We start from the raw sequence: 13345 nt of genomic DNA on the forward strand, positions 1-13345 counted from the left end.
GAAACTGAAAGGGAAGGAGTATTGCCAAACTTACTCTTCAAGGATAGCATTGCCTTGATTCCAAAATAAGCCAACGATTCAACTGAAAAAGAAAACTATAGGCCAATCTCTTAAATGAACACAGATGCAAAGATCCTTAACAAGACACTGGAAAGCAGAATGCAACAGACCATTAAAAGGATCATATATTAGACCAAGTAGGATTCATCTCAGTGATGCAAAGAAGGTTCAACATATGGTAATCAATAAATGTGATAAATCACATAAACAGAAGAACAAAAATCAGATGATCATTTCAATAGACAAAGAAAAAGCCTTGACAAAAGTCTAACATCCATTAATGATAAAAAACCCTTAAGTAAACAGATACAAAAGGTCCTTATCTCAATTAGATAAAAGCCATTTATGACAAACCAATGGCCAACAAAGCTAAAGCTGAATGCTTTCCCTCCAAAATCAGGAACAAGACAAGGGTATCCACTACCACCACTCCAGTTCAGTACCTGAACATTAGTACTTGAAATATTAACCAGAACAATCAGGCAAGAGAAAGAAATAAAAGGAATATCTATATCTATATCTATGAAAGGAAGAAGTAAAACTATCAGTCTTTGCAGATGACATGGTTCTTTACATAGAAGACTCACAAAATTCCACCGAAAGACTTCTAGAATTAATAACTGAATTCCGTAATGCAGCAGGATACAAAATCAACAAAGAAAAAGCAACATAATGCAGCATTCCTGTACATCAATAATGGAATCACAAAGAAAGAAATTGGGAAAACACTACTACACACAATAGATGAAAAAAAAATAAATTACTTAGAGGAGTTAACCTAGCAAAGGAAGTAAAGCCCTCTACAATGAAAAAACTACAGTACTCTGAAAAAAGATCAAACAGGACATCAGAAAATGTAAAGATAGTTCCTATTCCTGGATAGGCAGAAACAATATTGTAAAAACAGCCACACTTTCAAAACTAATACACAGATTTAATGGTATCCCAATCAAAAAATCAACAGCATTCCTCCTAGAACTATATAAACCAATTCTAAAATTTATATGGAACCAGAAGAGACCTGCAAGAGCAAAAGGAATCCTGGGCAACAAGAGCAAAGCTGGTGATATCACAATCCAGATTTCGAGTTGTATTACAAAGCTACAGTGATAAAAACATAGTACTAGCACAAAAACAGGTATTTGGAACGACAAAGGACATAGAAACAACTCCAGGCAATTCAGCCATCTGACCTCGACAATAGGACAAAAAACATACACTGGAGGAAAGACAGCCTCTTTAATAATTGACACTGGGAAAATCTGTTATTCACATGCAGAAGATCGAATATAGACCCACATCTCTCACCATGTACTAAACTAAACTAAAAGTGGACCAAAGATTTAAATGTCAAAAATGAAACACAACCCGCTAGAAGAGAAAATACTTAAAATTCTTGAGTACACAGTCATAAACAAGGACTTTCTGAACAGAACCCCAACTGCCCAAGAAGTAACATCAAGAATCAACAAATGGAATTTTACTGAATTTAGAAGCTTCTGCACAGTGAAGTAAACAACCAAAAAAATGAAGAGACAACCTATAGAATGGCAAAAAATTTTGCTAGCTATTCCTCAGAGGACTAATACCTACAATATATAATGAACTCAAAAAAATTAAACCTTCCCTAATAAAACACCCAATCAAATACTGGGCAACTGAGAAGAATAGAAACTTCTCAGAAGTGTAAGTGGCCAATAAATTCATGAAAAAATTTCAACATCTCTGGCTATTAGAGAAATGCAAATTAAAACAACACTGAAATTCCATCTTACTTCAGAAAGAACAGCTATCATCAAGAAATCGAATAGTAACAAATGCCAGGGAGGCTATGTATGTGCGTGTGTGTGGGATGAATCCTTCTATATTGTTAATGGAAATGTAAACTAGTGTAACCATTACGGAAATTCATACAGAGAGTCCTCAAAACACTAAAACTAGAAATTGCATTCAATCCAGCTATCACCCTCCCCCTAGCTATCTTTCCGAAAGAGTTAAAGACATCATATTAATGATACATGCACATCCACATTTATAGCACCACAATGCCTAATGGCTAAATCCTGGAAGCAGCCCATGTGTCTGTCCATCAACAGATGAATGGATAAAGTGGTATTTATACACAATGAAGTTCTACTTTACCATAAAGAAAGATAAAATTGAGTCATCTATAGAAAAATGGATACACCTTGAGACCATGTTATGTGAAATGAATCAGACATAGAAACTTCAATACCATGTTTTCTCTTTTATGAGATACCTGAAGCATAAAATAAAGAGCAAAATAAAAAGACAGCTGACAGGAAATGAGATAGATGTTTTGCAAATAGGAAGAAGACTGAAAGATGGCTGGGAGGGGGATGGAATGGGGAGGAAGTAGATGTAAAAAGAATTAAGATGTGTTACATACACATACCAACTCATCATGATCAATGTAGTCATTACGTACTGCAAATGTGTGCTTGTAAAAAATTTGAAAAATTCTTTAATAAAGTACAATGAGCAAAAAAAAAAAAAAAAAAAAAGTACAATGAGCAGAAGCAGCAAACATTCAGTACAGAAAAGAGCAATAAATTTACCTGTCTACACATGTAGTATTCATTGTATCCAAACGCATGTATAACATTTCAGTTGCCTGTGCAAGCTGTGAATTTGAGGATAAGGAAAACTATTCTCCACCCTACTTCAAAATGAAGTTGTGACAGCAAAACAAAACAATACAAAACATTTTCTGCAGGTTGTTGTAACAAATAACTTTTAAGTGTTTTTCATGTAACAAATTTTTAAAAGCTTTAAAGTATTAGTGATGTACAATAAACTTGAGATATGCAATGATGAAATCTAGGTCATGAATATTTTCATCACCTTCAAAATTTCCCCATGCTCCTTTGTAAACCATTCCTTTCCCTTTCCCTTGCTACCTTCCTCCTCAAGTATCTGCTGGCCTGCTAACATTATTCTGCAATATGGAATTTTATGTAAATGATACATTCTATGAATTCTTATTTGTCTGGTATCTCATTTGCCATAAAGTGTTTTTCAATTTCTTCATGCTGTTACCTGCACAAAAACTTGCTTCTTTTTATTGCTGAATAGTATTCTGTTCCAAAGACATAAAATTTATTTATCCATTCATGTGTTTCTATTGGACTGCTACAAATGAAGGTTTAATGAATGCTAATGTTGTCTTTTCTTCTGAAAACCTAAACCATCTTTCAAGAATGAAAACAAAAGCATTTTAAAAAACAATGAAGAAAGTCCATGAGCAATGAACCTTCTCTGAAAGAAATACTGTAGATGGAAAAGTAAGGATATACAAAAAGGAATGGAGATCCCTGAAAGTGCCAGATATATAGAAACATCAAGATGAACATTATGGCATAAAACATATTTTTCTTCAAGCTCCAAGAAATGATATATAACTAAACTTATTTAGTATTGTAATACTAGCACTTAACAATGAGGTAAAAATTAAAGGTCAGAAATTAAGATGGATGAGCATGCATGCTAAAAAGCATACAGGTATACACTCATATAGCAATATAGGTACATACCTGTAGACTAGAAGAGGGGAAAAAAATGAAACGAACACTGAAAGTCTTCACATAATACAAGACATGGCATCAAAGAAATATAAAGTAGGTAAGAAAAAGGGTCCAGTTAAACGGCAAAGATTGTGTGACTTAATTAAGTCCACCGATTTGCTGTTTGTAAAACAGATCAAAAAATGCAACGATGTGGACAACTGGGGGGAGGAATGATAAAATAATTATTTTAATCAAAAGAAGGCTGGTGAAGCACTATTAATATTGGACAAAATAGACATTTTAAGGCAAATGCTATATAAAACAATCATCAGAGTAATAGAAGTCTCACTTCACTAAAGACATAATTCTGAACTGAAAGTGTACCTACTAATTCAAATCAGACAAAGCAAAACTGACAGAAGTAGGTATAGTGAGAGAAATACCTCTCCTTATAACACAAATAAATAGCAGATGTCTCTTACCAAGATCAGTTAAAAACAATGAATTAAATATTATAATTAAAGGAACTGATCTAATCAACTTACAGAGAACCCTAAGCCTCCAAATGGCAGAATATACATTCCTTTCATATTCACAGTAAAACTGTATTTTAGCTTTTTTTTTTTTTTTTTTTTTCAGTACTGGGGACCAAACTCATGACCTTGCGCTTGCCAGGCAGGCGCTTATGCCGCTGAGCTATATCCCCAGCCCCTAAAACTGTATTTTAAAAAGCAAAAGAATGACGTTCACATGTCAGAACAGTGTGGAGGGGAAAACTGAGGGATCTTCCTGGGGAGGAGGCCAAGGGAAGCTTTCAATATCCTACTTCATATCAGGGCAGGTACTATGTGTTAAGTTTACAATGGGTATTTTAGTCTGTCTTATTAAATGATAATACTTCACTGTCACAACAGATCAAATCAGAATCACCCTTCCTAAAACCTAAAGCTTAGAGAAATAAAGACAAAACTGTTAAAAGTTAGCTCACATATTTAGTAATCTTTTAAATCCAGGCCAGAGTATAAATTTAAAATCAAAGGAAAGGATACAACTTGGGGTAGAGAGCCAGGCTGAAGTTTGCACAATTCAATGAGAAGTGTTGTGTACATCACATCAATGTGGGGGGGTGCTGGAAGTTGAAACAGCTCTGCAAAGATCACCTGCAAAAGAATTCTGAGTCAGAACTCAATTCAAGTGGTATCATCGCATGCCTACTACTAGAAAGGCCTTTTCATTATAAATCTAAACTGTAACTCCAGGGCATTTGTAATGAAAAAAGAATTACAGTACTTTTTGTAACTCAATACCTAATGAGTTTTTTCTCTCTACTCAAATAAAATCATGTAAGATTAATGCTTTTTGGATCCACAGTCCCAATAAAAATAAGTCCAACTCTGGAACTATCAAACTGACTCAGCAATGCAGTTTACTGAGGGACTCAACAATCCACTAAGGGTTTAATGCCTACAACTAATACTAACCTTCAGTCTCTGAGAAACAGAGAAACGATTTTGACAAGTCTAAGACTTCTTTGTCACGTCTCTTGTTCAGAAACTTTTGCTTTCACCTTCCTTTGTAACTGACAGAACATCAACCTAGAATTCTAAAGCCCTGCTCTGCACTCTTTCCTTCTACTCTCTCTTTTCAAACTCCTATACTTCAGTCTGATGGAGGTCTACATTTTGCAGATTTAATAATACAATTTTTTTGCTTTTTAACTGACATGTCAAGCCAGGTGCGGTGAAGCACACCTAAAATCCCAGCACTCAGGAGGTTGAGGCAAGAAGATAGATAGCTGTGAGTTAGAGGTCAGTCTGGGCTACAAAATGAGTTCTAGGCCAGCCTGAACTCCATAGCAAAACCTTGTCTCAAAAAGACGAAAAAGAAAAAAAAAGAAAAGAATTTCAACTGACATGTCAATGAGCCAAATCCACAATACAAACATACTCTCGTATTTTATAAAGATAGGACAGATACAGGACTTTTTAAAAAGTACCTAAAAAGCACAAAAGTGCTAGGATAAAATGTGCACCTTAAATAATACACTGCATTATGCTCTCTCATGAATACTTTAACATAAATATGCAGTTAACAGCTTGACTCCTGCTGAATGGAAACATTTTATTGTGATATAATTTCTTCAAGGTCTGTTCTATCAAGATACTACACTATCAGCATCATCCTCTTGTATCAATATGGAGTCAAAAGCATTTCTATTCTTCCTGCTTTTAAACTACTTGGTTCTTTTGATTTCTGTGAATATATAAGGATTCATCCCTACTTTGTGTTACAGGAAATAATATACTAGTGAGTTATATACTGGTAATAAGAGGCCAGACAAACACAGGTAAAGATATGTTATCTCCTAAAGTAACAGTATTCTGAAGTATTTCAATCACTTATGCATCTGTTAAGTGGACAATGTATTGACAGGGCTAGAGGTAACTTACATTATCCATGATAACTATCCATGACTGAAGGCATACTATATAAGTAATTTATAGGCAACTCAAAATTCCATTTGGCTATTGGTCTCAACTTCCTGTTTTCTCTTTACTAACATGGCTAACAGAGCACCAAAAGTGACAGCATTTTCCTCGCTCCTCTGTTAATTTTCAGTGCCTGACAAGTAGCAAGAAAAAAAAAATAAGCCAAGAGTATATTACACTTTAAAGTAATAAAGACTGTGAAATTCAGAAACACGTGCCATACAGAACGCATACCTCAACTATGTGGTAGTTCAAGGGGATCTTGTTCTTCCCTGGATAGCTCACCAGCTGTGCAGCACTATAAAAGTACAATTTAAGTTGAATAATAAAAGAAGATACATGAGAAATCAAATAATCAGTCTCAAAGCAGTATGTTTAGATATAAGGAAATCTTTTTCTGAAATGTTCTAAATTTTGGTTACTTAACTGTGGGATAAATTATTCTGTCTATCACAAGAAAATGGAACCTAACTAACACTGAGGAAGCATATTCAGATCTACTAACTTAACAAGTTTAAAAAAGAGGTCCACTTCTAAAATAGTGTATTCCTTTCTAATTTAAAATTAAATTTTCCAAGGTCTAACGAAACCATTAGAATTTTTTTATTCCCCAAACATCCAAACCAAAAATAATTTGCCATTCAAAAATCTTAGATAATATATGGCAGATACCCACTAAAAAACCTGACATCACAAGACATTACCACAAAGCACCCCAAAACATACTACTTGAGGGTGAAGAGCTTTGAGAGAGTAAATCAAGTATTTTCAAGTATTAGCAAAGCAGGGAGTCAGGACTGAATGACCTTTGCACACTTAACACACATTTGCTCTTACCGTATCATCAAATCTCTTTCCTCCCTCCATGAACACTGTGAAAAGCAACTTACCAGGTTTTCCTTTCCTTCCAGTGTGACTTAATGATGCAGTGGAGGTTCTCCTCTATCACAAACCTTTCCACTGAGTGACTCCCTGGCATCACAGGACCCTGGGAAAAAAACAGATGTATACATAGGAATCTAGGAAGCAGGTCACTTATTTTAAAAAATTAGAGAGTCTTATGTTTCAGGCACTGTATTATGTGGTAGGGGTAAAAGTTCAATCATCTCAAAGCTCTGTACTTCAGAAAATTTTATTGTTAGGTTCACATATCTACAACAAAATCAGTTGCAGTTTCTCTACTGCAGCTATAACATACTATCAGTAACCACTACACACTTACTTGTGTCTACTTTCAGAGCTAAAGTAAGCATCCATCAAATGGCAGATACTGTCCTCTGTATTTTATGTGTTAATAATTTAATCCTCCTAAAGACATTATGAGACGCATACTATTACACCTCTAGGGAATCTGAAGTACAGAGGTAAATAATCAAAAATCACAGAGATATTATTTTTGCTCAACCAGGATTACAACACAATCCAATCTGGTTCTCACATCCACTCTTCATTAGCCTGTCCCTCTAATCTATTTATATATGCTAAATATATCTTGCATATTGAGGTGATAAAATTTACTGATATATAAAGTTAACCTTCACTGCCATCAACCTACTTAGATAAAACAAAACTGAAAATTAAAAGACATCTGCGGCATAAGTAACAAAAAATTAAATCACAAGTACAATGCAACACAGGCCCTTTCTAGGAACTTTTAGTTGGTCACATACCTCAGGATCATCTGTATAATCAAACATTCTGAAGATAACCCTTGGCATCGGGTACACTGAATCTTCAGTGTGGGGAGGTGGTGTAAAAGGAGGCAGATTATGCTGTAGTGCTTCACAGAGGATGCTATCAAAGGCAAGATAAGGTCTGAGGATGTGTCGCTCCTGCCAGCGATCCTTTTTCAGTTTCTGGATCTGGGCCCACAGGCAATCTAAATACTAAAGACAGATTAATTTTTAATAACTAATGTAAATAAATCACATTTTGACTAGACAAAACCACAAGTCACAACCCTCTAAAATAAAGGATATACATTTAAGCTAACTTACAATTACATATGATACAAACGAATGGTACTAAATTTTTGTACTGTTTTTTTGAGTTAAGATTTTATTATGTTGTTCAGGTTGGCCTTGAACTCATAATTCTCCTTAGTCAAGTTTACTGAGTAACTAGGATTACAGGAATATGCCAATGTGTCCACACTTGGTTTTATAAATCTGTATGAAGTTTTTAACCTCTTATATTTTTTGGGTTGTATATTTAAAAAAATGTCAAGACTGTGATAGCTGAATCTAAGAAAACAGGGGAATGTTTTAATTAAATTCTATTTATTAAATACTCTGTATGCCTATGGCTATAGAGAGTTCAACTCCTGACAAGTTATATGGAAATACAGCCAAGGTGTGCAAATGAATGTCTGAGTGTGTTACAGAGATAAGAATCTACTCAAGAGCTGTTCATATCAAGAGGGACTGAAATCGGTTTACCTCTTCTTGAGGATGTGGTTTATCAGCAGTCCATACTTGTAACATGGGCACATGGGTCTTTTGGCGTCTTCTAGACATAAAAATGAAAATCTGTATTTAGACTTTTAAAAGTATGAAAAGGTGCTTAGTGGTTTTCATAATAATTAATAAAATGTACATTAAAGTGTAACATTTTTACCTATCATATCAGCAGGTATCAACATTTTTTATAACACTATATATTATAATTTATATGTTAATCTACAGCCTCTTGTTAGTAAAAGTGTTAATGGGTATAATCTCTCCAGGGCAATTTAACTAAGTCTATCAAAATTTAAATTGTTTAGGACCATCAACCCTACAATGCCATTTATAAGAATTCACATTCCTCCATAAATATATCTGCATATATACACAAAAAAGTGTATATATATGTATATAAAAGAATACTCACTAACATAGGGATTATACTAGCAAAGGACTAGTAATGACCTAAATATCCACCAACAGGAAACTAGTCAAAAACAATCACGGTACATTAAAACAGTGAAATACCATACTACTATTAAAAAGAATGTCCTGGTACGAAAAAAAACCAAAAATAAAATAAAATAAAATAAAAAGAATGAAGTAGACCTATATACTTGTATATAACATATCCAAATCATAGTAAGAAAAAAAACTGCAGTGGATATACTGGGCTACCATTTACATAAAAAAGATGGAGTTAAACATACACATATGTAAGATTCTTATTTGTAAAATTCTTTTAACTAGTAACCAACAAAACAAATATTGACAGTATTCAAACAAGTACCTATAAATAGGTAGAAAATGATAGGACAAAACTCATCTGCAGAAACATAAGCAACACAGAATCATCATGCTGTTGGTTAACCAAGTAGAAGTATACTACAAAGCCTGTTATTAGCATTACATGGAACGAGATACACCAAGCATTTACAATGGCTTGAGAAAGGTAGATAGTGGGAAGCTATGGGACTTTTTAAATTAAAATGTTGAATTTCCTAAGAAGCGTAGTGAAATAGATAGAATGTTAGAGGAACACTATTTTAAGGGTTTGGACTAGCATTAATTTATACAAAATAAATGTATGTGCTAGCGTAGTGGTTCTCCACTTACAGAATATTCTAGTAATATAGATGCTCAGATCTCTTTCCTTAAACAACGTAATTCACTTGGTGTAGGAGCAGGGGTCTGGGTATTTAAGAACCACAGGTAATTCTTGTGTACACTAATATTTAAGGGAGTTTTATGCCTTTTACACATGTATAAATGCAGCTTTTTTGCTCATCTTGAGGTCTCAGTGAGTTCTAACAGTAGAAGAATGAGATTACCTGGAGAACACCTTCAAGAAAACTGCTTTTTTGAGAATGAAATTCAAATGGTATTACTAACAATAAAATCTAACATTTATTGTATCAGTAAGATATCCTTTACCTAAGTAATAAAGACTAGTATGAGCTGTGCCCTTACTTAAGATAGCTTTCAGTGTTGGCAAAGATGCGGTCCATCTCTGCATCTTTCTTTTCATACAACTCCTTTCCAACCCAAGGCAAAGATGACAGAAATGCATACACGTACCAATCCCGTCGTACCTGAAGAAGTTTTTAAAAAGGTAAGTTTAAAACATGTGCTATTCAATGTTCATCATATTTTATTTATTTTTAAATGAAATCCTCTGGAAGCCACTAAGGAGAGCTGAAATAAGAGACTTGGTTCATTTAGAACATTTCTAGATGTTTTGACTCCAATCTTACTAGACAGAATCATTTGAGTTAACATACAGATGTCCAAAGAACCCACCAGTATGCCAATTGACTTACCTTTTAAATATTAATCATTTATAGTATGATAATCTACTAACTTTTCTTTTTTGCTGAGGAGCTACCAGTGAAAAATTCCTGATACAGTACTACTGGACAAGATTCAGCATAAGAGGTGCTCTTACCTGAGGTACATCTTCTTCCTGAGTTACACTTACAAAATTTTCAAACATAGCAACCATTGATGGGGCAGCAATTACATGACAATTCACAAGATCAGATAAAAAACGAACCTGTTGAAGCAAACAATTTTTGCTATTAAATGTCCTTCATAATAATTACAAAATAAGCAATCTGGTAATAGTCTAAACCATTGTTTGAAAAACTAGAGCCCAAGGGCTGAATCTAGCCTACTATCTGTTTTTGCACAGCCTGTGAACCAAAAATGGGTTTAATACTTGAAAAGAAATTTTTGACTCATGCAAAATTACCAGAAATTCAAACTTCAGTGCCCATCCGTAAACTTTTATTGAAACACAAGCACATCCACTTGGTTTACTATGGTTGCTTCTGTGTTATAATGGTGGAGCTAAGAAGTTGTGACACAGATCCTTTAATGGACAGGAACTTAAGAATTTATAGGTTTCAATGCTATCATACGTTAATAATCTAGACTGTAAAACAATCTGGCTACTTCAACCTAAAATTTAGCCTATTTTAACCGTGAATAATTTTCACTAAACTACAGAATGGAAGTTACAGAACAGATATTTACTGCATGTCCTTTGTGTGCCACTGCTAAGCACTATTAAAGGCCTTGTTATATACAGACTCACAGGCTTCTGGAAAAACACAATCTCAACACAGGCATGATCCCATACTAAAAGGTAAATTAAAAAGTACCCTAGGAACAATGACAAAGAGAGCAGAGGAATGCATTATAAAGGAGGTAACAACCGGTTAGGTCATAAAAGATGAGCAAAGTACTCCTCAAGTGGTGAGCAAGGAGGGCATTTAGGCAGAGGGGTTTAATAACAGGGTGTAGTCAGGGATCTGCAAGTAATTTTAATAAAGTTGGAGAGCTTATGGGAGGTAAGGATAGAAAAACAGATTGGGGTAACTATAAAGGGCCGAGCTAAAGAGTCCAGGCTGTAATTCTATAGCACAATGGGTGCCCAAAGTTTTCTGATTCTGTATTCACTAAAAATGAATCTGATCACCTATCTCCAACAAACATACATTTATTTATGATATACGCTAGATCATTCCACCCTATGTATCACTGTAAGGCTTAATTTCATTTTCATTCAAGATAAATGAAAGGTCTAATATTTACTTCCTATAACACAAATGTGTCATTTTGTGTACAGTTTTAAAACCACTCAACTATAGAAACCAGGAAGGAACTGAGGTTTTTAACCAGTAACCAATACGAACAGAGCCTAGTCACAGGCCATTCCAATGTCTCTGTAGAAGAAAAATGAAAGGCAGAGAATAGAGATATACAACCATATGTTAAGAGTTTGTTAAGTACTCTTATGAGGAAGAAGGCATGAACTATACTGGATGCCCTGGAGACAAAGAAAGGATAAATTTCAGAGAAATTTAGGACTTATAACTGACAGGGCTTGGAGACACTTATTGTATAGGGAGCCAAAGGAAGGAAAAAAATCAATACCCATGATTCTAGATGGGTTGCCCAGTACAGAGGACAAGATGAGTGACTCAGGGAGAGGAAAGAAGGAAAAGAGGTGTAAATAACACAATTTAGGGATGCCCAGGTAATAAGGGTATGCAGGTAGAACTTGGAATACAGGTCTGTAAAGGCTAAAGTTGAAGATACAATTACAGATCTGACAGGCATAAAGTTGGATTATGAAGTTACGAGAATGAATGAGAATGTTTCTGAAGGAAGTAAAGGAAAACGAGTACAGAATCCTTAGAAACACAAACATGTGAAGGGCAAAGGAAGATAACCCAGTAAAAAGAGGCTGAGGATGAGGAGGTAGACGCAGTAGGGGGTTTTGAAAACACATGCTTTGCAGAAACCAGAGGAAAAAGGTAATGTAAAGAATTACATGGTATAAGGAGGCTGACTAGGATTCAGAGTAAAAACAAGCCACTGGATTGGGTAATAATAACTTACCAAATATACAGCTTCATTATAATTGTTTGCCTTCAGTGATTCCTTAAGTTGACGAATCATGGCTTCTACAAATTCTCCACCAAAGTTGTAATTCCTGGCATTCAGAAGTCCAACTAATGTTGTATAAATTGTCAACTTCTCAGGTAACAAACGTGCACTGATGCAAGATCCCATACAACCAACAACAAAAAAAAACCATCCAAAATGGCATTATGTTAAACTGTTGAATTTTATCATCCCATTAACGTTAGAACAAGATTACTTTTAACTATGATTTTTCTTTTTGTACCAGAAATGGAACTCAGGACCTTGCGCTTGCCAGGTAGGCACTGTGTCACTGAGCTATAATCTCAAGCCTTAACCATGATTTTTAAAACAACTTCAGAAAAAGTATGCATGTATTGAGAAGTGATACAGATGCCAATTCCCACAATTTTTCATTCTGATTCAACTTAGTTAAAAGCACTAAGAAAGGAAAACCGTTTACTTGTGAAGTTATGACACAAATAAATATAATTGATGCAGGACAGTTTTTATTGAAATGTGAGTAGCAGCACTAAAAAAGTGGATTCCATAAGTATCTCAGAAGTGCTGGATGAAACGTGTCTTTAGTGCAGAATCACTAAAGGGGAAATAAGAGCATTCCAAGTTCCTAAACTTAGCTAACTAAACTCGTGGGACCAGAATTCCACTTTAAGAAACACTATTCTTTCTTCTTAGAAAAGATAAAAAAGTTAAAACCAGCTTCAACTGAGTGCCTATCAGTTAACTGCTGAATTCTTAATATGTACCCTGATACAGTTACAATTTGGTTACATCCCAGCTACTTACCCCAAGTGTGTGCATTTCGTTAAAGTTATTTCAAAAGTACAGAAAGGGATTATAATAAACCCCCTTTTAAAAGAAAGCAAATAGTGCT

The 13345-nt window shown here is 34.6% G+C and overlaps 1 protein-coding gene across 1 annotated transcript in view; it reads right to left on the minus strand.

The window, feature by feature from the left end:
- Window positions 1-13345, minus strand: part of Ncbp1 (nuclear cap binding protein subunit 1, 80kDa) — a 41579-nt gene that overhangs the window by 18408 nt on the left and 9826 nt on the right. Inside the window, exons 4-12 of the mRNA XM_005382849.2 lie at window positions 12427-12583; window positions 10466-10573; window positions 9991-10112; window positions 8515-8584; window positions 7747-7962; window positions 6967-7064; window positions 6311-6374; window positions 4637-4747; window positions 2640-2704 (exon numbers count right to left, since the gene is read on the minus strand). Of these exons, the coding sequence (XP_005382906.1) occupies window positions 2640-2704; window positions 4637-4747; window positions 6311-6374; window positions 6967-7064; window positions 7747-7962; window positions 8515-8584; window positions 9991-10112; window positions 10466-10573; window positions 12427-12583 (1011 nt within the window). The remainder of the gene's footprint in view (window positions 1-2639; window positions 2705-4636; window positions 4748-6310; window positions 6375-6966; window positions 7065-7746; window positions 7963-8514; window positions 8585-9990; window positions 10113-10465; window positions 10574-12426; window positions 12584-13345) is intronic.

Source organism: Chinchilla lanigera, unplaced genomic scaffold, assembly GCF_000276665.1.
Source record: "Chinchilla lanigera isolate Chin_1 unplaced genomic scaffold, ChiLan1.0 scaffold00018, whole genome shotgun sequence".
Taxonomy (NCBI): domain Eukaryota; kingdom Metazoa; phylum Chordata; class Mammalia; order Rodentia; family Chinchillidae; genus Chinchilla; species Chinchilla lanigera.